This window comes from Lates calcarifer, linkage group LG7_1 (assembly GCF_001640805.2).
Source record: "Lates calcarifer isolate ASB-BC8 linkage group LG7_1, TLL_Latcal_v3, whole genome shotgun sequence".
Classification (NCBI taxonomy): domain Eukaryota; kingdom Metazoa; phylum Chordata; class Actinopteri; family Centropomidae; genus Lates; species Lates calcarifer.
The window spans coordinates 1,068,304-1,094,665 of record NC_066839.1 but is presented as its reverse complement, the minus strand read 5'-3'; the positions used below and the strand labels follow the sequence as shown (position 1 = coordinate 1,094,665).

The 26,362-nt window shown below is 43.4% G+C and overlaps 2 protein-coding genes across 4 annotated transcripts; one reads left to right on the top strand and one right to left on the bottom strand.

Annotated features, from left to right (window-relative positions):
* The first annotated feature begins 1,562 nt into the window (after positions 1–1,562).
* On the top strand, positions 1,563–24,398 carry gje1a (gap junction protein epsilon 1a). 3 transcript variants are annotated; one of them, XM_018674619.2, is made up of 5 exons: positions 12,476–12,610; positions 14,185–14,277; positions 17,851–18,033; positions 19,094–19,291; positions 20,397–24,398. In XM_018674619.2, exons 3-5 carry the CDS (start codon positions 17,908–17,910, stop codon positions 20,592–20,594), a joined length of 522 nt encoding a protein of 173 aa, XP_018530135.1. In that variant the 5' UTR covers positions 12,476–12,610; positions 14,185–14,277; positions 17,851–17,907; the 3' UTR covers positions 20,595–24,398. The 3 variants fall into 3 exon arrangements, with proteins under 3 accessions (XP_050927591.1, XP_018530135.1, XP_018530133.1); XM_051071634.1 differs by lacking the exons at positions 12,476–12,610; positions 14,185–14,277 and adding an exon at positions 1,563–1,948; XM_018674617.2 differs by lacking the exons at positions 12,476–12,610; positions 14,185–14,277 and adding an exon at positions 15,591–16,437.
* On the bottom strand, positions 9,204–12,795 carry LOC127142628 (neuromedin-B receptor-like). The gene has a single exon (XM_051071636.1). It carries the CDS (start codon positions 12,636–12,638, stop codon positions 12,207–12,209), a length of 432 nt encoding a protein of 143 aa, XP_050927593.1. The 5' UTR covers positions 12,639–12,795; the 3' UTR covers positions 9,204–12,206.
* Positions 24,399–26,362: the final 1,964 nt, after the last annotated feature.

Sequence of the window (26,362 nt, the reverse complement as noted above, 5' to 3'; positions counted from 1 at the left end):
TAGAAGAACTCTGTTTCCCTTCAGTGGAACTAATGAGTCCAAACCAGGAACAACAAGACAAAGCTTCAGCTATACTGAGACAGTCCTTAAAGCTAACAGCAGAGAGTGGGCAGAGACGTACAGGACAACCTTCTGAGACGGGCCCTGAGGACGTATTTCTCTCTGAAAAGCCACTTGTGTCTCTCTGTTGCAGGGTCGGTATCATGTCTCTGAATCTGTCCGAGATAAATTACTGCTTCACTTCTTCTGTTTACTGAAACTGGAACAGGAGTGAGTGTAAAACAACAGGCTCTGCTCTGCAGAGTTATCCAGATATCAGTGTTTCCCTCAGGATTTCTTTCACCGGCGGCGTGTGTGTGTGTGTGTGTGTGTGTGTGTGTGACATTTATTGAGTATAAATACAAACAGATAGTATAAACTTACTGAGCCAGTTTTTCAGACTCATCTGACATTCACACATAATTTAATGAACAAGTCGCAGCAGTTCAAATAAAAACTGTGTTTGAACCATTTCTGAGACGTTAATTATTAAAATGTTCCTCTCAGGTCTGTAAGTGCACGTCAGCGCCTCATTAACACCCAGATGACTCCACAGTGGTGACTCATTCACTGCCACCAGGAAAACACACCTTCTGCTTCAATAATTCTCAAATTACGATCATATAAAGTAAAATAATTTACAGTATAAATCAGCATGGTGTAATGATGAGTCAGACAGACTGATTTCATCACTTTGATTTCCTCTGTCTGAGGACACAGACGTCAGAGACTCAGTGACACCACGGTCTGATCTGCCTGTGGTCACTCTGCTCACCACACCTCCACACTCTAACATCACATTCAAAAAGCTTCTTGCTGATGTGAAATCATAAGTTATTTATATTAAAAGAACAAAACCTGCAAACCTGTGAAGACACCAGTACTGCTGAAAGTAAAAACATTCAGGAGGAGTCTGATTAACACTAATGCTACAACATATCAATAACTCAGTTATCTATAACTGGCAGACTCACCTGCCTCTGCAGAAACACAGGGGACCGAGTGGACGAGAACGTTTAAAGGCCACAAAAGAGCAGGTTAGTAATAAGAGTGGAATCTCACATCTGTGACTCAGGCAGTCATTTCTCTTCACATTCACTCAGTAATTTGCTTTCTTCATTCTTATCCAGACTAAGTGCTCCACTAAAATTAGAAACACAGCATAATAAGAATGAAAATCTAAAGCACCACTGGAACCTGCACTAATCATTTAGCGAGCGAGGCTTGAAACAGATCTCTCTGGAATCTGAGTGTGAAGAGCGCAGAGATTTCCATTTGAAAACTTCTTTAGACTGAATGTTCATCAGTTTACAGCTCTGTCAGTCATCTAATGACGAATGATGAATGATAATGATTCACTAAGACAGAAAGAACCTGAGTGTGAGTTTGGTTCAACGGAGGAAGGAGGTCATTCATGGTGAACAGTGTTGATAAATATACGTAATGGGCCTTTATGTTGTAGTTCTTGTAGTTCTTTTGTTTGATAGGTCAGTCAGGTCAGACTGTCCGCAGGTACGGAAGAGAGGAGGGCACGCGGAGGTTCAGGGAATAAACGTTACAGTCGAGCAGAACAAAACCGGAAGTTTGAGACACTAACGCGCGTTTCTGAGCTGAGCCCAACACATCCACGACCGAACCTCAGCTGATTTAGTTTAAGTTCGTGCGCGCGCGTGTGTAAGTTGACGTTCGGAGAACTACGACGTCATGGCTGACCGGAAAGGACCGAGTGTGTTTTTCTGGAGGAGTTCGCCCTCGCAGCCGTCTGCTTTCTCCTCCGGGAACCTTCAGGCGTTTCCTCAGGACCGAACCTGTGAGTCCCGCTGTCTGAGGAGGACTCTGTCCCCGCAGCACCGGACAGGCCTGCAGCTTTTCTTTACTTTAAGTGTGTGTCTTCATAGTTGCTGTCGGGGTGAGTAGGACATGTTGGGAAATCCAGTTAAGTTGTGTCTTCTGTGGTTTAATACTGTTGACATGTTGTATGTTTTTAAAGGTGGATCTAAGTTTTGGGTTTGGTTTCAGTCCATCGCTAAGGTTGTGTTGTTGTCAGGACAGGTCAAGACAGGTTAACCTGACTTAGATAACAAACCAAGGCTGATCAGCTCCGTCAGTCTGGTTTAAAGTCAGTCTGGTTTAAAGTCAGTCTGGTTTAAGTCAGTCTGGTTTAAAGTCAGTCTGGTTTAAGTCAGTTATAGAGTGGTGGGCTGCTACATGCCTGCTTTATTTTGTCAGATGTGTTTGCAGGGAAACACTGTTGCATCTAAAGCTCATGATGCAGCACTGTCTCTTTCTGAGTGTATTTGCCGTTGCCATTTCTGACAGTGTTGATTTATAACTGCTACCTTTGTGACGTAGGTGTGTAACTACATCTGAGTGCTCAGTGTGTCGCTTGAAGACGACTGAATCTGTTGCTGCTGATGTGCTGACTTGTTGCGTTTGCTGCACAGCGAGTGTAGATTAATCCTCCAGGGAAACACGAACTGAGGAGCACGACTGTGCTCAGGAAAGTTGGAAGTGACAGACAGATCTCAGAAAAGGATCAAGGGTTACTACAGCTAGGATTTTCCTTCTTTCTCTTCACAACAAGTCCTCCAAGTTAAATAAAAGACGTCATCTGTCATTACCCATTAATGTTTTCTGATCTAAGGTTTGGATAGGTTTAGGCACAAAAGGTTTGAGAGAATAAATATGTGGTTGAGGTTTGTGATTTAAAGAAAACTAGGTCGACTGTCGGGAGGAACGAGAATCTTTGGTGCTTCTTGCTGGATTTTCTGATGCTGTTCAGTTCTCAAATACCTTGTCAATGAACGCCTACAAGGTGTTCTGGTGTGTAGTGGTAGAGATAATTCAGTCGGCACCTTTGATGGACTGATGAATGATGTGCTGCTGTGCTGCCAGCAGAACACTGAAAGTTACAATCACAGGCGTCTTTAGCTTGTATGTTCTCTGTAAGTGTTGCTCTCAGGGGAGAGTTTCAGGTAACACCGTCCAAACCTAAATAGTTCTGTGATGTCTTTATGAGTGTAGCTGAATTACCATTTCATTTCTCAAAAATATGGGGTCTCCTCTCATCACCAGCTGTTACCGATGCCATTTATTGGTCTCAGATGTGCTGAGGAGGCAATCTGAGCCGAGCTCAGTTTGGTGCTGGGGTTGGAAATCATGTGGTGTAGATGAGTTTGGGTACAGTGTGAACATGAATTACAGCAGGAACAGAGGACAGAGGTTTGTTTTCAGAAGCCAGGATGTCCTGTTGAGCTTTCGGGACATGTTTTAGGTCTAATTCTGTCGTCTCAGTCAGACCAGTACAAAGTAAAGAGCGAGATTTGTGGTGCTGATAGTCTGCTCTCAACACCTGTTAGAATGAGCAGAGCTCTTCTGACCTTAAAGCACCGTTGGGTTCCACAATAAAACCTCATTCATTACCATTAAATGGTTTCAGTCCTTCAGTTCCCTCAGTTCCCTTTCGATCTCTGTAGATACAAAGTCATGAGGGATAAACCAACACTTGTAGGGCTGACCGACTTCACAGGAACAGGGTCTCAGAAACTGTGGAGTTGTGTGGTCACCAGGTGTAAACATATCAGCTGTGATGCATTAGCGTGGATGTAGTTAAAACAATCAGCACCTGCCCCTTCCTCATTAACACCACTGTGGTGGCCTTATCTGATGCCTTTAACCCACAGCTGCTCCAGCTAAGGTTCCTCAGACATGACACACATAACTAACCTCTGAAAGCATGTGTTTTAACTGTGCTGCAGTTTTGTTTACGCTCCACATGCAGTGATCCACATGGTGAACCCACGGCCCCAACCACCAGCAACAACACCTGTTACCATAGCTACCGTTCTGGTGCAAACCTTAAAAGTTGCCTCTTTTTTCTCTACAGAAAGGGTTTATCACTGAGAGATAATTACGACTCTGAATGCCAGTAACTCTCTCAGCATGTGGACAATGTCATTTTCTTGATGCTGCAGTCCCACTGATACAACCCTGAGGCTGGTGAGTCATGAATGAACCTGTGGACACAAAGACGGCACCAAGCCCCCGTGGAGCTGATTTACTATGAACACTCCAGCTTTTCTGGGCTTTTCGAGTTTTTAGGAACATGTCACCTTTTAAGAGTTAAAAGGTCAAGATGGCAAACTGAGCAACAAATGAAACCAAAGTTCATTGTGATGGTGAATGCTGTAGAAACAATTTTCTTTCAGTGGCACTGTCATGAGGGACGGCCATGTTTTTTCCTCAGGAGTTGTTCAGTCAGCGCTCACACTGTGACTGTTGCTCTCTCTTCTTTGGACTTTTCATTGATCACCCCGTCCTGTCCAATCACTTCTCTTCTTTCTTCTCCATTCTCCACTCCTCTACTCCCCTGCCCTTCTCTTGTCACCTCTTACTTATTCCACCTCTCTGCTTTCTTCTACATCTGTGTTTTCTTCTTTGGTTTCTCGCCCTCTCATATCTTCCTGGACATCCTCTCCTCTCCCTTTACCTTTCAGGATAAGACATCCTCTATTGTTAAAACCCCTTGTCAGGTGATTTCTAACTTCACCATCACTCCAAAGAACAGGGCGGCAGATGTTTTTTCCTCCTCAGTACTCCTGCTGTCGAGGCTTTGGTGATAGAAAGCTGAAAGAAAATTGATTCCACGAACAAAGCTGGGAAGAAATTCTTTCTTCCTTTCCACCTGGGCGTTGATGCCTTTTTCTGCCAAATCTGCTATCACACCAACCTAAACACATCCCCCACCGCTGCAGGAATATTTTGTTCCTTCTGTTGTCAGAATGATGTGAACTCTGATCCTTGATTTCAGCCCTGGTTGCTCATAATGGAGAGCCAAGAGTCTGAAACTGAAATGGATTTGGTGAACAGACTCTGTCTTCTGTTTGGATTTTGGTGCTGATCCCAGATCATAGTGTTAGTCTTTCAGAAACGACCTGTTATCTGTTTAGCTATGGTGCATTCGTGTTGTGGTTCCAAGTTTTTAATAACAGTTTGTCCTTTGTTACAAATCGAACCCAAACCTCAATCCAAGGTTCTGACATACATCAGGATGAACTGTAACAACTCCCTCAGCTTTTCATGTAGGTCCATCTTCAAGTCACAGTGTCGAATTTGTCTGATACATTGATTTAGCTGTAACAGGCGGGTTGCAGGAGTAGGAACAGGCCCAGAAGTTTCCTGGATTGTCGGTTTGGAAATGGACGGTCAGCTGACAGCCAAATTAAATGTGGGATAGCAGCCACACATTTATTGATGTCCTCTGGTATCTACAACAAGCCGTCTGCCACCCTGTCCCTGTTTGACCACTTGGTTACAGAGGGTACAGTCAGCTCCTGTGTTGCTGAACTGGATATCTGTGTACATCATCTTGATAGGAAGTGATTGGGGCTCCAGTAGCCACTCCAATCATTATGCTAATCATGCATTAGGTTAGTTATGCTTATCAAGGAGCTTCAGGCGAGTTAAGAGCCGTTATAGGCTTGTTAGTGGCTTTTAGTGTCGTTAGGGGCTCATTAGAGGCCATCAGGGTCAGACCCACAGCTGGTTTGCTGCCTGGAGCTTGTGTGATCAGGAAATGAGTTTCCTGTTAAGCTGATCACAGGGCTTTAGGGGGACGACGACGCTGCCTGTCGGTAAACAGGCAGGACCCGTGGTGCTCCTGAGCTCTGCAGCTGCTGCTCACGTCACACAGCAGAGCTAGGAAATTAAAACCACTCATTCATTTAGCCCTCTGAATTCTGTCTACAACTGTCTCCCCCACAGAAGTGACAGCATCACTTATTTCGGCAAATGTCCAGTAATGACACATGTTGACGCTGAAATGACAAAGGAGAAAACGACGGTGTGACGTTATGGTAGAGACAGGAGGTCGGTGCGCTCCTATAACACTGTTAGAGAGAGGGAAATGATCAGGTCTGCTCTCAGCTGAAACACTGTTTCTTCCTCTCGATTTGACACATTTATGGATCTACAAAACATTAAATCCAAGAGACAGAGAGTTAAAGTGACACAGTGTGTTTCCAGCATGTCCCTCAGACGTTACAGGCCAGGACAAACAGAGCAGACCTGCTGCTGCTGCTGGATTAATGCAGAACTGTGTGTTTCCTTTCAGCTTCTTTGAGTTTGCATGTAAAGGTCAAGCCCTGGATTTAAACTGGAATCCAGCTGCATTAACATTGTGAGGATTTCAGCTGCTCCCATGAATGACACATAATGTACTGACCTTTACCTTTACTGCAGGAAACACACACACACGCTGTACACTGAGTTTAACTTGTATCTACAGAGTCTGTCCCCTGAGGTCTGTGCTGTCTGACCTTGAGTCAGAGCAGACGTGTCTCTGTCTCTGTCTCTGTCTTTGTTCTGTTGACTTATGAAAACAGATTTCACCCCTGCCAGTAAAGCTCAGCTGACTGCTCTGCAGCGTGTTTCATATACACACTGTATGTCAGCACATAGAGGAGAGCTGCTCTCCCTTCACTCCCACTAATCACCACCCTCATCATTAGGCACAGGGGGTCTAGGTGACGCTGAACACCTGATGCTGAGAGCAGTCTGCAGGGAGACACTGTTTGTGGAGGCTCATTGTCACATCATCAATTAAAAGTGCCGACTGCTGCGATTTGTGTCTCTGAGGTTCACAGCGCTGTGTACAAACCACACACACAGGGACATGAAGACTGCAGTTACTCACTGCAGTTTTATGATCAGTGTTTTTATTCGGCTGTGGTGTCTGTGCTCTCAGTTTACCTCCTTACTGTGGCTACACAGGTGAAGGGGAGCGACCACCAACCTGTTTGGAAACTTGTGAAAATAGCAGCTTTAATTCCACGTGGCATGAAACACTGGGCACAATCGAGAAAGTAAAATGTTCATTTTTAAGTGAAGTGAGACCTGATACTGTCAAACAGGTTAGAATATAAATGACCAGGGTTCATACAGCGGCTTCTCACTCCTGTTCATCCTCAGCCCCTCTACTGTACTGTGGGTGTACCTCACATTCATACAGACGAGCTGCTTCATCGAGCGTCAGACCGCTTCCTATTCAGACATCAGCCCCTGCGCCGCTCGCCACATCGCCGTGACCGAGTGACTCTTCACGCTCTGCTCTCCGGAGCAGTGTGGATGTTTCAGAGTGAATCCTTTCATCCAGCAGAAATGTGACTCATTCTGAATGTCTAATACATTTCTACCACTTTTTCAATTAAGCTTGAACCAACATACAAACAGCAAACACAGGTGATGGATGTGTGAGCAGCTCAGGACGTTCTGAACCCAGGAGCCGTGCTGTAATCATATCTCCATCAGGCATGATGCATCCATTAGGCCTAATGTGTGCGTCACTTCATCCTGTTTGGTCCAGTGAAGGGAAATCTGAACTCGCAGCAGGGTCCTTCCAACAACATGTTGAAGACCCTCTCCTGTTTCAAAATGACCAGGTCCCAGCAGGTCCTCCAGCCTGAATGACTAAATACACAGCTGACTTTCTGTCTGATGCCTCAGTCTGCTTCAGATGATCTGAAAACAGCACGGTTCAGGTTTTAATTCTGATGCTGACAGTCCAGTCGAGTCAGGTTTATTTCCAGCCCAATGTCACAGATCACACATTTCCAGAGCTTCTTCTCTCAGAGCCTCCATTGGAAAAGGAAGAAACTGAGCGACAGGATGGCTCTCACAGAATGAGGAGGTGTCGTACACCTGTGCCTCATCACCTAACCAACACCTCAGCCTCTGCAGTGTGTGAACCCCGGCTCAGTCCTCTCCCTCCCCCACAACACACCACCTCTCCACACCCCTCCCCCCCCTCAACTATACCCCAGTCTGGAATAAGTTCAAGCTTTTCAGACCTGCCTCAGCTTCCTGGTCTGTGTTCTGCACCACAAACAGTTCAAACAGTTCAAACAGCTTCTTGAATATGAGGGTCTCCAGCCTTTAGTTGGCCTGAACTGCTGCTTGGACCAAACACAGTTCAGACATTAAATTGTACTTGGGACTGTGTTTTCACTGTTGTCAGTGTAGAAAGCTGTAAACTAATCAGAATTCACAGACTATCATATTAAAGCAGCAGTTTCTACCAAAACTAAATCACATGCTTATTGAACTTTTCACCTCTGGAAACAGTGAGATGGTGCTTGTTGTATTAAACTAATCTGAATTTTTAACCTCATTAGCAGTGATCTTCGTGCACACCCGCGGTGTTACGTGTGCACTTTATTGGATGTTACAGTAGTTCATCTGGTTTGCAAATGTCGCGGGCAAATCGAATCCCACCTCTGAAGCCCATTAGTCCATGTGCGGCCCTGAGGGAGATCTGGCTGTCAGCTCCGCTCTGCGTCCCAGAACACAACAAGATTCTGGCTTTTTTTTTTCCTCCTCTGTTTGTGCTGCTTCATTCGTGCAGTTTCCAGACCGAACTGACCTTGGATTTAAAGCAGAGAGGAAGTCTTAACCCCCGACTCGCTGCTTTATTTTAAGAAGGCGTGTTTAGGCGACACAGACGGCGTCCTAAATATTTCATAGAGAATTAAGCTGCTAATTGCTAATTAAGGCGTTTCCTGCGTCATCAGAGGGTTCATTGGTGGGAGGGGTCAGTCTCTCTCCAGCACTCAGACACAGGCAGATTATAAACCTCTGTGCATCTTAAGTGTTTGTGAAGTGTCAGCCGGTGAGTTGTTGCCGCCTGCGGAGCCTGAGTCAGCCTCGCAGGCCGCAGCCCCCCACCAACCCCCCACATACACCGCTGAGAGCATAAATTAAAAAGTTGTTCTGCTCTGAAGCAGCGGTGGCCTGGCTCCACCTCAGAGGACAGATGACAGAGGGATCTGCAGTCAGGTGTCGCCTCTCGCTGCTTCATTATTCACTGATGAACCTCCTCCGAACATTAAACGCCTCAGCTGACGACCTGTTCACTCAGACTGGTCATATTTGTCGACTAATTCATTGTGTGACTGAGGCTGCTGTTGATGTGTAGCAAAGATTCGGAAACTATCATTTCTGGCATATTTGTTGAAAGGATCCCCAGAATTTGGTTATTAATTATTGATTAGTGGTGAGGCAGGTGATTTTGCTGTCACTGATCATCTTTGTGATCAATGAACTGTTTCACAGGATCTCTGGAGCTCAGCCAGAGTGGTTCTGTCATTATGGGGAGAAGTGACGTGTGTGGATACTGGGCTGCCTCCAACACTGATGTTAATATGTCACCTGTTAACAGCCTGCAGACGTATCAGTCAGACTGTCTGAATACTACAGCTAATACACATACATACAGTTAGACCTGTTTGCACCTGTAAACTGCTGTTAGTTTGACTGCACCTCCCACCTCCTCCTGTTTCTGCTTCTGCCTCTGCTGATACAACAGACAGCATTCAGCTGCTTTTACTACAGATACGCCATCCAGCATCACTGCAGCTCCAACTGAAGGAGGCCAGTGAACGCTCCGCGAGGAAAACTTCTCCTCCTTCATTCATGACATCCTCTGAGCTCCAGACAAGAACTGAACCACAGCTGTCTGTCAGCAAACAGCAGCCAGTGACCAGTGTGGTTTATTTAACCCAGTCAGCTGCACATGCAGCTCCTGATGCTGATGTTTAACATGCAACCAGCACCGTCCCTGCAGACATCAGCATCACAGCACAGTTTATTATCATCTCTGTTCTTTCTCTCTCTTTCTGTCACTCATTCAGATTCAGTTTTTCACTTCGTCTCATCATGTTCATTCATCTCTCTCTTCTGCTCTTTCTCCCTCCTCTTTTATGTATAATACTGTATGAGTACACACTCGCTCTCTGCATACCAAAACACACACACACACACACACACACACATACATCCAGTGCGTATTTCTCTGAGTGTTTGCAGACTCTCACAAACACTGTGTATCAGGGGTTAGAGCCCTGGATGACTGACTGGACTCAGAACTGCACAGAGGTCCTGAAACATGATAAATATTTGATGCTCAGGGATGTTGGTGTGCTGCTGTCAGGGAAACCAGAGCTTTAACCTAAACCTTAAAACCTCAACCCTAACACCAGGTCTTACAGCCTGTGGACAGGAGAGGACAGTGCACAACTCCTAACAAATGTCTAACAACAATGTAACAAATTTCAAAAATGTCCGGACTCGATCATTAACGTCATAAACTCGTCTTGCTTTAAATGTCCCCAAAATCCCAAAATATTTCAGCTTTAGAAAAACACACAAAACTGTCTCCACTCTGTGTCCACATTTTCTAAAATGGCCTGTATTTTACTAAAATGTCATGACTTTATGCAAATGTTCTCACTACTCATGAAAAATGTCCTCACTGCACAGGTTTGTCCACTCCTCCCACAAACAGCCCTCTATGTCCTAAATGTCCAGAATGTCCTCACTTTGCAGGCATGACCTACAACAACCACTTTTTTCTGTCATTATTCTCTTCAGTGTTTTCTTCCTGTCCTGCTGCTTCTATCTCTTATCGTCAGCCCCCCCCGTTCAGACAGGAATGGACATTATCTAATACTAATCAATGCTGCGCCACAAATCAGCCTAACCAGCTGTAATTATGCTGCCTAGTACGTACGAGGCTCCAGAGACTCTTTGTCTGCCTGCTCCAAGTAAATCTCTAATTCATCAAACAGTGGATTTTTAGAACAGACTCCCTGCTCCACGGTTAATGTCGAACTGCTCCGGTCTCTTTACCTGAGTGAACCTCTGACTCTCCAGTTAAGATGAAACCTGCTGGGAATCAGCATCTCCTCTTAATTAGACGTCTCTCTAATATTTTTCTTACACTGAAAAAATAATATCTCAGCTGCTCCAACAGAGTCTCAGTGAATTCAAACAGTGTGATGAGCTGCAGTTCAGTTTCTCTTCAGGATCAGAGTCCGAGCACAGAGTCCTGCTGTGAACACAACAGGAAGGAAGGAAGGAAAGTAACTGCACTTGTCATGCAGAATGACTTCTGACTATGGCCAGCGATTGATCTAAGGTTCACTGATAAAAGATAGAATTACTGTACTGGACCTTTCCATAAAAATAAATGTCTGTTACATTCAAGCCCTCCCTGCTGATTCAGCCCATCAGCACCTGGTAAATCTCTGTATTTTACACCTGGTAACTGTGGTGACATTCCCACACTGGGTGCACCTGAAGTGATGCATTTTATGTCCAGCAGCAGTGACTGGTTTGTCAGAGCTGGTGTAGATGCAGCAGGCTGCAGCAGCTGGGACTGTGGTGGAAAAACTCAAGTGTTGGGAGGAAGGATTACAGCGACCGGTGGTCATGAGCAGGAGCCGACAGTGTTTGTGTAATTACTCTCACTGCCAGAAGGAGGAGACAAATGTTCCACTCTGCAGCTTTAAAATAAGTCCATTATTAGAAAATGGTTCCCAGCATTTTAATGTTGTGGCAGGTCGAGATGCATATTCTATATGATAAAGTCATTCTGTGGTTTCTATGCAGAAAGTTTAACTGGAAAATAAATGTGTACATGCAATGGAGTACTGATATACAGTACTGTTACTCTGCACCACACAGAGGAAAAAGAAGATGGGGCTGCACTCACTCACCTCCACATCCACACTACGACCTGTCAACACTGTGGGTAGAATGTCCAGAACCACACATCAGTACTTTGATGTATGTGAAAGTAGTAATACTACACTGTAAAAATACTCTGAAACTGTTGAAACGTGTTACCTAAGTGAAGGTAATGAGAGCAGAAAATGTCCTCTGTCTGACTGTTGATGCAGTCATGTCTGAGTAACAGAGGTGGTTTAATCCACAACAGTAAAAACAGATGTTTGTTGATTTAGTTGTTCATTTAGTAAAATAAATGTTGTGGAGTAAAAAAGTACCAATATTCCTGTTTGAATTGTAGCAGGTTACGATTGTAAAGTGGCATCAACACATGCAAAGTACCTCAAATCCATGCTCAGTAAAAATACTTAGTGACATTGCACCACTGCCAGAGATTTTTTCAAAGGTGAAACGATCAGTAAGATGAACCATCCAGTCCACTGTCACCATGTCAGATCACTCTAATCACCTCAGAGGTTATAAAGAACAATCAGCAGCTTCAGAGCAGTTTTACATGAACATCGTTTGGGTGCCTTGTGTTGAGACTGAGGAGCATGAAATGAAATGAGAGAAAATGAAGTGGTCCTCTCTGCCAGGCTCCCGCCTTACCTGTCTGCGCTGAGCGCCGTCAGCGTGAACACGGACACGCCGACCGAGGTGAGCTGGATGACGGGGATGAGTTTGCACGCCGCCTCGCCGAACACCCATTCCTCAGAGAAGTAGCGGAAGGCGTCCACCGGCACGCAGGTGACCAGCAGCAGCAGGTCTCCCGCCGCCAGGCTGGAGATGAAGATGTTGGGCACGCTCCGCATGGCGCTGTTGGTGATGAAGATCTTCACCAGGGTGATGTTTCCCAGCAGACCCACGGTGATGATCAGGATGTACACCGAGGTCATGACGCAGCGCACGGCGAAGTGGACCGTCTCCCCGCCGTCTGAGGACGCCCACCAGCCGGGCTCCTCGGTGGAGTTGGGGCTCAGAGCCTCGGAGTCTCCAGGCAGAGCCGGGGGTAAGTTAGACAGATACTCGTCGTCCATCGCGGGGTGTGTGTGTGTGTGTGTGTGTTGGGGGTGTATCCACAGCGGTGAGGGAGCAGGATGGAGGGGTTCTGCCGGGCGCGCAACGGGATGCTCCGCGCGTAAAGACGCAGTGACAGCGGGAGGTTTCAGTCCGAGACAACCCGGCAAGACAGAAACAAGTTCTCTAACAACTGCACCTGACTGAGAACTGTTGATGTGACTGAGAGAGGGAGGGAGGGAGGAGAGAGAGAGAGACGACTGATGCGAAAGAGAGGAGCACTTGACACTGGTAGACTGAGAGAGAGAGAGAGAGAGAAGGGGGAGGGACCAGAAGGCTGTAACATACATACAGACAGATAGATGGATAGATAGATAGACAGATAGAGAGATAGATGGATAGATAGATGGATAGATGGATAGATAGATAGAGAGATAGATAGATAGATAGATGATAGATGAATAGATAGATAGATAGAGAGATGGATAGATAGATAGAGAGATGGATAGATAGATGATAGATGGATAGATAGATAGAGAGATGGATAGATAGATAGAGAGATGGATAGATAGATTGATAGATGGATAGATAGATAGATAGATAGAGAGATGGATAGATAGATAGATAGATAGAGAGATGGATAGATAGATAGATAGATAGATGGATGGATAGATAGATAGATAGATAGATAGATAGATGGGGCTAATTCTGTAATCTCTAACAGAAAAAGAAAGGAGATAGAGCAAAGACAGAAAATGGAAAGGATGAGAGAGATGAAGAAGAAGAAATGGAGAAGAGGAAGGAGTGATGAAGGAGAGAAAAGATGAGAAAGACAAACAGAGGAGGTGTGTTTTGTGCTCTGGGTGAGGGGACGTCAGGAGTCTGATCCCTGCAGCAGCTGCACACAGTGAGGGTGAAACACTCAGGTGTCCAGATACGAAGAGGTGGGGGGTGTCACTGCAGCAGGCAGACAGGTAGCATCAGTGTTTTAATCCAGCATCTGCTTCAGATGATAAACACTGTGCTGACTCAACCATGGATCAATGATGCTCCGGTCAGTTTTAAGATTTGACTTCTCTAACATGACTGAGGCTGAAATCTCCTCCTCAGCTCCTCTTACCTTCACCAGACTTTCCACTTTTATTCCTGTCTATACTCAGAGGGTTTGAACTGAAGGGTGTGTTCATGCATCATTCATAAGCTGATTTATACGCTCTACTCCTGTAAACATGGTGAAAATGGACCTTCATAGCTGTTGACAGTATTTTCTGGTTTATGGAGTGATGAAAAGAGATATCCAAACCCCCCTGTGTGACTCTGATGTGTCAGCACAGTCAAACAACAATTTTCAACCTGGTTTTATCTGTTCTGGGAGTGTAGGCAAAACGTATGTGCATTTCTAATGCATTCTTTACAGATTTAAACATGAAATTTCATAAAAATGATAAAGGTCTTAATGTAAGTAAACAGCATGGTGATGTTTGTATTGTAACATCAGACTTTCTCAAAGCTCACAGGTCAGCGAGCGATCAGTCTTAATGACGTGATTTCTTCATTTCATTTCAGATACGTCTTCCCGACAGATTCTGCAAAAGGCCGAGATGCGTTTTCTAGACTCGAGCACGAAGCCCCGTCAGTGTTTGGGGTAAAAAGCTGCAGGTAGGCGACGAATGAGATTTAACACACAACCAGGAGTCCACAAGATGCATGAAAATCCACAGCAGTGGGATAAAATACATTCACAGGCTTATCTTCTACTAACACCTGCAGGAGTTTTTCTCAAAAAGCCCAGTGGTTTACTGTGTGTGGACTCATTCACTGTATCATTAAATGTCCAGGTTTCCTACACGTCTCCGACTCTATCAGAGTGTTCCTCTAATCTGCTGTGTTTCCTTCACTATCAGGGAAATAAAACCAACAAATAATAACAGCTTTTACAGATCTGGGATCAGTCTGTGCTTAATTAAGTAACAAACACCTTATCTGAATGGAATGAGACCGGGTCACAGTCCAGTCCTGCAGTCAGCTGTGATTCATTAATGAACCATGAGATTTTTTGATACTTGCATTTCTCTGACTTTTGTCCGTGTGCTGTGAAGCTTTCAGTGAGCTCAGTGTAATGACTTTAAAGTGACTTTAAAGCTCGACGTTTCCGGGCTGAGTGTGTGTCTGAGTGTGTGTGAACGCAGTCACAGATGGGAGTGTGAGGGGCGGCTCCACACGAGCTGGAGTCTGATGCTAAAGTTCTCAGCTTCAACAAACTCAATCTGTCATTTTTCATCTGAAGCCTGAGGTGGGTTCAGAAAGGAGGTTTTCTGCTGCATGTTTCCTGATGTTAACAAGCTTCTTACAACAGGAAATATGAATAACACAGCATCAGTCCAGAGTTAGTCTCTGTGATAAAACAGCATGATCCAGACTCTCTCTGTCACAGATGTTGGAGGTGTAAGAGAACACCTCCCTCTCTCCTTAATGGACGTGCTCTGAGACGAATCCTCAGTGGGAAATAATGCTGAATTACTCAGAGGAGGGTCTGAGTGTTTGTCCTCTGGGTTGTGTTCATTGTGTGATTTCTCTAATGTACCTGGTTTGAATAAGAAAAAAACACCATGAAACATCATGTGAGATAATGTTATTAAAAAGAACCAAGAGAATGACAGTAAGAATACACAAGTTTCGATTTCATTAACCTGGGCCTTATTTTCCCATGTTTTTGGTGTGAATGACTGATATGGACAAAAATCTGGAATTGGAGCAGTGAATCTGTCCACCACCAACAGCTGCTGCTGGGTAATCTGATGGTCGATCGTCCTCGTCAAAGTCCGTCCTCTAAAGTTCTTGTTTTGTCTCTGACAGACTCAGATTGTTCTTCTCAGTGTCTGACAGCATGATGATAGGATTCCTACAGAGACAGAGCTTTTTATTAAAGAGGAAGATCCTTTCAGTTTAACCACAAACATCTCTATATATCTCTACCAGACTCCATTGACAAAAACAGGGATTTAACCAGGAGCTGCTGGAATACCACTGCCTCCATCTGTTAGTGTCTCTTAGTTTCCATCTTACCTGAATCTAAACTTTACCAGCGCGCTGCTCTGTTGCTTTGTCTTTATTGTTTTTTCTCTGTAAAGTAGGTTACAGTGCGTCTGACACCAGAACAGTTCTGCTCTGAACTGACCTCAGATCAGATCTGTCAGTCATCTCCTCTGACAGCGGGAGTCTGAGCCAAGGCGCTTTTACGCACGAGTCAGTTCCTCTGGTTCGACCCAGCACTTTGTACAAAGCTCGACGTTGTTACGACGGGTGGCGCCGGAAGCTCGAGGATCGGACCTTCAAAATAAAGGCACCAAGATAACAGTGAAACGCCAGTGCTCGTGCTGACACTCGTCATCTGCAGGTGGACACGTTCAGACAGATGTGCTCCGTCTGTAATGATAATGCACGTGTTTAACCAGTTATTGTTGTTATTACACTGCTGTGCAGTAAACCCTCAGCCTGCTCACACACTGATGTTAAAGGCTGCTTTGCTTTGCCCCAGTGGATCAGCGTTAAACAGCCTCGTTCATTAGTTCAGTCACGTGTTTCTGTTTCCTGTCTCTGACGCTCAGCTGCAGTCATCTGTCGTCCTGTCCATCTTCAGGCTTCTCTTCTCAAACCTCTGTGTTTATTTTGAATGCTGTGACCGGAAGTGCGCCACGTTAAGTCCGTCTGCCTTGACTCCTCTCTCTGTCCCGCAAGATCCCGCAACTGGCATGAGTTTAGGATCCCTGAGTGGAAAAAAGAGGGGGAATGAACAACACGCCGCCTGGATTACGGTTGGTGTGTGGACTTCCATTTTATTTCACTTTGTCCAGTTTTGACTTTTGGGATTTGAATCTTGATCGTGGGGTTCTTTCTGTGTTGGTGGCTGGTCGCTCGGGGCTCGTCAAGGGACTGTATTTGGGACAACAGCAGCTCCGTGAATGCTCTTCCAGAAGTATTTGCAGTGCAGGGTGTGTTGTCATCACTCTTGTTTTTGACTTTGCCTTTTTTATTTTTCTGATTTTAGATTTAGATCATGTGTCACCACGTAATAAAACCATCTCCACAAAACCAAGAGAATCAGAATCAAAAGAACTGGTTTGTTTATCACATTGAAATGAGCCTGTGCATCAGAATGCTCAGACTAACTCAGCTCAGAGCAGACGTGGATGAATAAAGCTCAAAATCTTAAAAAGAACTTTCAAAAATGGAAGAAAAAGCCATGACGTTCGGCTGTGCTCCCATGGGTCTTTACCTAACCAGGTGCATTGTATTTTTGTTGCATGTTTGCCATCTCTCTCTCTGCATTGTGTGCGACAGGAGGTTGTTTTTTTCGCTGACATAGTTCTATAGGGATTATAATGCAGGGACCACATGTCCTTCCAGGCCATTGTTGGCCCCTCTGTCTCTGTTGTCCTTTTTCTACTGAGTGAGTCAATTGATGGAGGGATAAAAGGCAAAAAAAATATGCATTGACACGGGCTTTCAGGACAGAGGGAGAGAGAGGGAGAGGGTTCAGTTGGAGATTTTGGAGCCCTACTGTTGGCAGCCTTTAACTGGTGCCAGCAGCCATGAGGGCCCAGAACAGCCCTGGAATTAAACAGGGGAGATCGACAGGAAAACCATGTCTCTAAACTACATCAAAAACTTCTATGAAGGATGCGTAAGTAGATCACAAAGGCCGATTGTGGGGATTTCATTGTTACTTTCATAAAGGCCTGTTTCACCGACACCTTCTGCCTTTCAGGATTTGACAGTTACAGAGGAGCGACGTGGAACAATTATCCCTCTCGAGGCTTAAAATGAAAAGACATTGATCTGTTTTCATTCTAAGCTTTTTAATCCGTCTCCTTCTACCTCTGTCCTGGTGTAGCTGAGTGACTTATTTGTAAGCCGAAAGGCTCTCTGCTTTGTGAGAGTGTCATTTAGGCCTTTTTCTGGTAAACATGACTCAGTGTTAATGTCAGAACAGAGCAGGTAAAGAGAGGAGATGGGAAATGTTTCCTCTGAATGGGTTTTGTTTTAGCCTTCAGAGCTCAGGGCCTCAGTGAGCCGATGTCACAGCTGCATTTATCTGGCTGACAAAAGCTGTTTTCTCTTTGTCTCTGACTCTCTCTCTGTGTGTGTGTGTCCTGTGCATATTTGTATTGCACGTCTGTGCCATGAAAATGTGAATGTGTTCATGCTTGCTTATATATGTGTGTGTTCCAGCTTAGGCCTCCTACGGTGATAGGCCAGTTCCACACCTTGTTCTTCGGCTCGGTGCGGATGTTCTTCCTGGGCGTTCTTGGCTTTGCCGTCTATGGGAATGAGGCGCTGCACTTCAGCTGCGACCCTGATCGCCGAGAGCTCAACCTGTACTGCTACAACCAGTTCAGACCCATAACACCTCAGGTAGGACTTAACTTAACCATACAACTAGATTAGACAGAACTAAAGTAAGCTAAGCTTATCTTTTTAGAGGTAGTATTGGCCAATATTAGCTAAATGCAAACACATCTATGTTTAAGTAACATAAAAATTGTAATACAGTATCACCACAGATATGTTCACAGTACTTTAGAAATAGTTCCTTTGTTACATAGTTTGGCCACCAGAGGGCTCTGATGAGTGAATTTTATAACTGTAAAACATCCCTCATATCTTTAACAAAAAATGTTGTGTGATTTGTTTTATGCGATAAAAAATGTATGCACATTGTATTGGTCTCAACAACCCAGTACCTGTCTGTCTTCACTGTCTGTAGCTATAGCTACAACAGCTCAGACGCGCCCATCGGCTGCTGCAGGTAGAACTAAACTCGCTTTAAAGCTAACCTATGCTGAAGAAAAAGCTAAGCTAACAAAAACTATAGCTCAGCCATTAAAGACTCAGCACTGGAAGTGGCCTTGTGTTAAAGACAAAATATACTTTATATGAAAATGTTGTTTTAAATTCACATGTACAAAGAACATAAACTAAGCTAATATACTAAAATATGAGAATTATTGAGAATGAGAATATTCCTCCAGAGGGAGGGACAAATGATGATCTGTCCAATCAAACAAAAACATACGCAGTCAGAAAACAGTCCCAGGTAATTATCAGCATGACACTGCTTTTATATGGGTAGAAAATACAATTTAGGGGAGAAGAAACATTACAACAATGAACTCCACTTGGTTCTCGCCAGTCACAGTTACCAAAGACACAAATACCATATTATTTTTATCTGTACCATCTGGATGGCCAATTTAAACCAATGTGTCAAGTGATGAAAAATACAAATATTCTTTTCCCTTTTGCTCTTGCACCATCTCTCCCTGCTCAGCCTCTCGTCCTTCCCTATATCCATCCAGCCTCCTTCTTTCTCCTTTCTCCTATCATCTATTACATGACTCCTCCATTCTTTATCCTATTGTTTCCTTCAACAGGCTTTTCTCACTTCTGCCTTCCTTACGTCTGCCCTCTCCAGGTCTTCTGGGCGTTACAGCTGGTAACAGTGCTTGTTCCTGGGGCAGTGTTCCACCTCTACGCAGCCTGTAAGAACATTGACCAGGAGGAGATCCTCGAACGACCCATCTACACCGTCTTCTATATAATTTCTGTTCTGCTACGCATCATTCTGGAAGTCATCGCCTTCTGGCTTCAAAGCCACCTCTTTGGCTTCCAGGTCTGTCAATTTTAAACTATTTTAAACTCAATCAAGTGCTAGTACATCTCATAGCGATCTATCCATCCATCCATTTTCAAGTTGCTAATCATGATGGGGTCACTGGGGCTAAATCCCCTACATCCTACATCCACCAAGAAACTCAGTTCCTCAAGTTCCACAAGATCTTCCTGGGTGGTACCCAAGCTCTCCCAGGCCAGCCAGGAGATGCAATCTTTCTAGCATGTCCAGGGCTGCCAAGGGTTCCCTTTCCAATTGGTCATACCCAGAACAGTTCCAGATATATGCTACTGGGTAAGATCTTTATCAGGTGCCTAAATCACATCACCTGGCTTCTCTTAATAAAATGGAGCAGCAGCTCGACAGTGACTTCACATCATTCTCAAACTTTGAAATTTGTGAGGCAAAACACCCCTTAATGAAAGCTCAGTACACATTGTTGAGATAGGCCAGTTCAATGAAAGATTTTTGCAGATGCATTTGTAAAGATCTGAGGTACCAATAAAAGTCAGAGACATAGTCCCAGTGCAGTGTTCAAAAATGGTGAAACTAAATATCCAGTCAAGTGTGCCAGCAGAAAAAACCTGTCCTGTCCTCCTGTCAAGAATAATTATGAAGAAGTTTAAAAAGGGGGTGATTGAAGATTGAGGAGTGCTGTTGGGCCTGGTGTCAGTGGTACCAGTTAGTGGTCGTGTGAAATGTGCAAAATGTGCCGGCAGGATGTCCCATATCACAAAAGCTGAGCATTTCAAGATGATTGCTGGAACTTCACAGTGAGATGAGCTTGCTGCATTACTATGCTGAGAGTCTGCCAAACTGCAAACACTTAACTGCAATACCAGAATGGATCAAGGGTCCTGAGTAACATTGTCAGTTCAATCTTGGCTGGCCTGGAGATGGTCCTTCCCAGTAAATTCTATGTACATCTTGTTGGCTATATATGATTAGTACAGCCATCAATTAGGAACCCAACTAGAGTATCACTGAATAATAATGTGTCATCTATATAAATCAAAGAGAATATAGTGATTGTACAATCAATACTTGAAAGTTTAGACAATCATGAAAGTATTACTGCCCCATGTTTCTCTTTTTCCCCCCCCAGGTCCACCCACTGTACATGTGTGATGCCAGTGCTTTGGAAAAGACCTTTAATGTGACTAAGTGCATGGTGCCCGAACACTTTGAAAAAACCATCTTCCTCAGTGCCATGTACACCTTCACTGTGATCACCATACTTCTCTGTATTGCTGAGATATTTGAGATACTCTGCCGGCGGCTCGGTTATCTCAACAACCAATGACAAATACATACGAGCACACATGCACACAAAAATGACTAAGGGTGAAAATATATGACACTATTTCTGCCAGTTTATATCAGGCTCTTTGTTAGTTACTGCTGGACTTTTATAAAACAGGAAGCTAACATAAGAGCGAAACCTCACCTGTGGTCCATCGTGAGTGAGTTGCACAAAGAAATGTGCGATAATGTCAGAGCTGGCAAGTCTGAAATATTGTCTAGGTGTTTTTTGCCCTTAAATACAGAGTGATCACCCCGAGTCGTATTTCAGATATCAGTGGGTCTGTACTGGCTGTGTCCAGGGGTCTTGTATGGACGTGATGGCTAGAGAATATGTACCTCTGACTCTGAATCGTTGGAGGATGGAATAGAAAGATTTCTGGTTTTCTTTTTTCCACAAGATGACTGAAAGAGAGGCGTCAGCTTCATGGTGCTACTAAAAACTACGGTCAAATTAGAGAACAAGGAAAGGCCAGTTGTCTTGAAATCTGGTGGCCCATAACAGTTTGAGGGTCCTTAATGCCCTGCTCTTGGAGTTGTACCCAGTTGTACCTCAGATGTGATACTGAAGAAACACTCTGGAAGCATTAGCTGTGCATATTTTTGCCATTTGCTTAAGGACCTGGCGTGCACTAAATGCATCAAAGTTCATCAAACCAACTTGATGCATTTTCTCTGGACTTTGTTCACTTGGAGTGCCAACATTGGACCTACGCGGTTCTATTTCAGGAGATTTCTTATGTTGCAGAAAGCTTTGATGAAAACACATAACGTCTCATGTCATGTAATAACTGCCAACAATGCAAATGATATAGCAGGTCACATAATTCTGTATAAAAGTGCAGAGAAATGCTATAGTCTAGCTTGTCTTTCAGGTGCTGATCAAACATGACAAGCAGACTATAGGGCTGGCCATGGATCATCACTTCTGTCAGTCTTAAGAAACTGTGATTCAGTAACCTTACCCATGGGCGAGTGAATTGCAGGTGCCATTGCTCCTGACACTTCCATGTGTGACAGTTATCGCTTCCAATATGTGCCTGTTATTGCTTCCAGCCCATTCTGACCTTAACTTCCATTGACATGAGTGCCACAACTTTGTTGTGGACCTTTGATGGGGTTGTCAGCTTTTTTTGGTCTTGTAACAACCTTCAACTTGACCTGTAGAATCGAGAATGGCTATCTCAAACAGGCCTACCATCTCAGGCGCCAGAAAGACTCAGTTCTATGAAATGTAAGGCATCTTTGGACAGCAGTGTATCTTGACAATGATGCCGTCACTAAAAATGGTTGAAATGTAGTGTTTTACTCTTTGAGGATATAGATCTTCACTAAGGATACAAAATTAATATAAAATGGGTTTGATGTAATAATATGAAGAACAGCAAGGAATGAAACGCTTCCTGTTATAGACTTTGAAACTTGAACTAAATTTATAGTCTGAAGGATCAATGACTTACAGAAAAGAAATATTAAAATTTGGGTTACAGATGTGTTGGAATGAAATATTGAAAAATTGTAATAGACAAGTTACAATGTTTTTTGAAAATCTGAAAAAAAAATGCCAACAAGAAGTTGTACTGTACAATTTTTGTTGAACAAATTGGTTGACATCCAATAATGAATAGTTGGGATAAGTTCTGGGTAATGCCATTGTTTCACATTATGGGCACTCAATCCACTAAGGTGTCCCAACATCCAGACTGAGACAGATGAGGTCTGAGCTAGTGTTAAAAATATCACTGTCTAGTGTAGTTCTTAGCAGACATGGACAAAATCTGCATAGACATTTGAAGTTTTAAGAGTTTTAAGGCCCTATTGGTCTCAAATATATATACAATGTAATAACTATTCTTTTTATAGCTGAAAAGAGAAACTAAATGCTCATTCAGTCCAAATATAGTTGCAACGATGGTTGAGCCTGTGTCCATGTCTGTTTCTCAACCATTTTCCCCTACTTTGAAACTTATCTTTATATCACTTTTGCCCAGCTTGTGGTATTACACAAAACACATAATGTAATTTTGCCTCTGTGTCAGTGTCAATGAATGTTGAAAATGATTACCTCTCATGTTTTGTAAGGTTTGTTTTTTTTAATCAGACATCCATCCAACTTTTGTTATGAAGTTTTCAGCTATCTGTTTATCATCTCAGGTACAAAATTGCATTACCAGACAAAAGTGGATCAAACCCTCATTTCAGATCCTTTTAAACCACTAAATAAGCTTTTCCAGCCCTGACCACTCCAGTTGATCCTAACCTACAGTATCAAAGGCCTGGTTAGTCTGACAGGGTTTAAGAGGATTTGAAACAGGTGTGTGACTCCTGTGGTTTGGGTTCGTCTGCATTCTGGTATCTGTGAGTGAAGGATGGTTTTAAATTTTGCCTCTAAAAGTTCTGTCACAAAGACTTAAGCTTCGTTTACATCAAATAAAAATGTATAATTCCACATTTGTACTGTTCAGTTGAAGTATGGGAGTGTGGCATGTAAAAGGATTTTATCAAATTTGGGGCCATTTGGTGGAATCATGGCACTGACCCAGAATTGCCATATTATCCATCAGCCTAGAGTCAGTCCAGCTTACACAATTCATTGCAGAGAGAATGCTGAAAATGCAAACTCACTGGATGTTAGGCAGTCAGCATTCTTAGCACATGACTAATGACCTGCCTTGTTTATCTCTGGGTCTTGCCTGGTCACTCCAGCTTTTAAAACTCTTTAAGCTCTAGGAAAATTAAATATGTAAAACCTTCATGGGTTACATATCATGGCAGTGAGAGTCCTTGTTGACAGTTGGAGGTGTCTTGTCAGTTGTTTGTCATTGTTTTACCAATGTCTCTTTTATAATGCTGGTCTGCGGGAAAATGACTTTTTGGGCTGCATGGAATTTTGACGTTGCAGTACCATGGGTGACCACTGGTGGAAATTGGCAGTAAGAATGAATGTCGGCACTGTATTCAACTGTATTAAAATATCCATGCTTTCTGGTGTGACCAGGTCATTATGCTAATGCTGTTAGCATTTGTAATCTTGACTAAGTAGGCCAAGAGCTCACCATTTAAAATGTATCATTACACCACCATACGGCTATATTTTGTTCAGGTTGGCCAAGAATCAGTTTTCCTTTTTAAATAAAGTTATTCCAAAGGCTGAACGCAACGGGCTAATCTTGGTTAAGAGCTTGTTCAAAATTGTACATGAAGCTGTGGTTACCTGTCTTAGAATGATTGACTTATATTTAGTGACTTGGAAAGGAGATGGCATATTTTGACAAGTTTGAGTCATTGATAAGATTCTGGTGAATAAAGATTGGAATGTTTTTGGTCTAATGCAGAACTAACAGATAAACTCTTGTTCTTTTGATGAATTCAACTGTGCCACTGAGAACTATTTACAAAGTCAAGGAGTACATCTTTAAAATGTCTTGATGCTTCTTTTCACCACAAATATCAGGAAAAATTGTGGAAATTCATCATCTATGATGCATCATAGAGTACACGGCGTTGAAAATTCATCTTTGATTTTTAGATCTTTGATTTTTACTGGTGTTATATGTTAGTTGTGAAAACTGAGCTAAGACTTGTTCATATTCATCAGCTGTTGTCTGTTCTTGTGTTAAATCATTTTCTTCCCTTCACAAATGTCTACAACCTCACAGCTATGTCACAAAAAGAGGCACAGTTTATGACCAACACACACATATTGAAACAAAACTGTCTGTCTGAATGCTGCTGTTTACTGTAGGTAACCAGTGAATCTCCTACATGTTTTGTCTTGAGATGATTGATTAAAAATGTCCTACAACTGTCTTTGTTTCATTTTTGATTGATTTATTGACTTAATTTCTGTATGTGGAAATATTTATCATTTATTTCACCATATGTTTTGTTTTGATGTACGACTTCATGATCCCCGTAGGATGAATCTGTTAGCAGGACAAGTTATCTCTAAAACCTTCAGCTGTTGTACCTGAGCTTAATGCTAATGTTAGCATGCAGGTATAGTAGCAAATGTTAAGCATTTCCATAGGCTGAACGTTACAAGCTAAGCTATGTGAATGGGTTTTTGGTCTGTTGTAGGGACAAAACAAGAAATCTGAAGCTGTTACATTGCATTCTGGGGAATCATGATTTTGTCAACATTAAAAAATGTGGTCAGATTAGATGGTTAGATAAGTGGATTAGAGGATTAGATAAATGGATAGAGAGACAGATAGATCCTGTGGAAAAGTAGGAGAAAGTGACTGGGTGCATACTCCATCTGCTCAGCAGCAAACAAAGCCCAACCCCATTTTAACTGACAGATCTCATAAACCAAATTACATTAATTTATAGAGTGCTTTATACAAAACAAACTGGATAGAAGGTAAAGAGAGGACACACAGTTAATGTAGGTGAAAGGAAAGAGGTACACTTTCAGACATTTGCATCATAGTCTCTCTCTCTGGATCAATAGAAATGTCCATCCTCAGGACTTGTGGACTGAGCTCTGGCAGACTTCAGTCATACGTCCTTTGACACATTCACTGTCATCATGACGTGAAGTCTGCAAAGACACTGCACCATGAGGGGATAAAATGAGCCCTGAGACAGGACTTAAAACCTTGTTCGTTTCCATGGATATGAATGCAGGCTCTCGCCTCTGTAACCCCTCTCAAAGTGTGCAGCTTAATAGTTCCTGACATTGGAAGTTTATGCAAGAAATTTTCAGGGTCTTCTGTATTATACAACAGAGGAGATGTTTGGTACATGCAGCAAAGCTTTCCCTTGAAAATGTTATATTAGCATGAAAGACTCTGAGGATCCTCACATGGTTGGTACCTTTTGTGTTTTATGTACCACTTGTTTAAACGATCCAGGATCCAGAGGAGTTCTACAGAGAGTCCACTCTAGGCCTCTTAATGAATTGTATAATGAATTGTGAATTTGTCGGTCCATGGCGCTCAAGGCCTTCCCAGGAACTTGCAGGCCAGAAAGTCTGGATACGAGGACCTAAGAACCACAGGGGATTTTCAAAATAACAAAATAAATATCTTTTGATGGTCCAACTGTCGTAATTCACATTAAAGACTGTGAGTTGATTAAAAAGGTTGATACTTGTGTTTAAAAGGACTTGGCCCTGGGTTTTGCCTGTCAGGTTACACAGTCTGTTGGACACATGTTTTTGGGCTTCACTTCTGAAACCTAACTTCCTGTACATCCCTGTCCAGCTTCTGGATTCAGCCTCTCTCTGTCTGTATGTATATAACAGCTCTGGTAGGGTGAGGCCAATATTACCTCAGCTCTTCTGATCCCATCAACAAAAGAGGGGATAAAGTCTGGTCCTGTGGGAGCCAAAAGTGCAAAAATTAATCATCAAGGAAGTGGGTGGGCTTGCAGCAGACTTTTTCAACTCTCCATCAACCCATGGATTCTCCCAAACTCCCACCCCAAACCCTTAACCACAACTGCTTTCCAAACCTCATGCGCCTTTTGTTTCCAATTCATGGTTCAATAAGAACTGGGCAGCGTGAATCTAATCGAACCACATAAAAACATACAACAGAGTTTTCCACTGGCACCCAGCAGACAGGCCTCACCAAAGTCAAAATATGACAGGCTTTCTGAAAAGCCTGGAGAACATCGAACTGTTACAGACTGTCCTTTGTTGTGCCTCTCGGGTCAGAGGTTCACTCAACCACAAGATGAACCAAACAGATCGAAGTTCTCAGTTTCACCACAGATCATAAACTCTCTTAACTGTAACAGACGGACTCTCTGCTCCAAGCC

What these genes read in the sequence shown, in the direction of transcription:
- LOC127142628 (XM_051071636.1), bottom strand. Translation starts at nt 12,638, where the DNA reads ATGGACGACGAGTATCTGTCTAACTTACCCCCGGCTCTGCCTGGAGAC.
- gje1a (XM_018674617.2), top strand. Translation starts at nt 16,408, where the DNA reads ATGAACAACACGCCGCCTGGATTACGGTTG. An exon ending in TCAGACCCATAACACCTCAG is followed by an intron (nt 18,034 to 19,093) that starts GTAGGACTTAAC and finishes TGCCCTCTCCAG; the next exon opens with GTCTTCTGGGCGTTACAGCT. An exon ending in GCCACCTCTTTGGCTTCCAG is followed by an intron (nt 19,292 to 20,396) that starts GTCTGTCAATTT and finishes TTCCCCCCCCAG; the next exon opens with GTCCACCCACTGTACATGTG.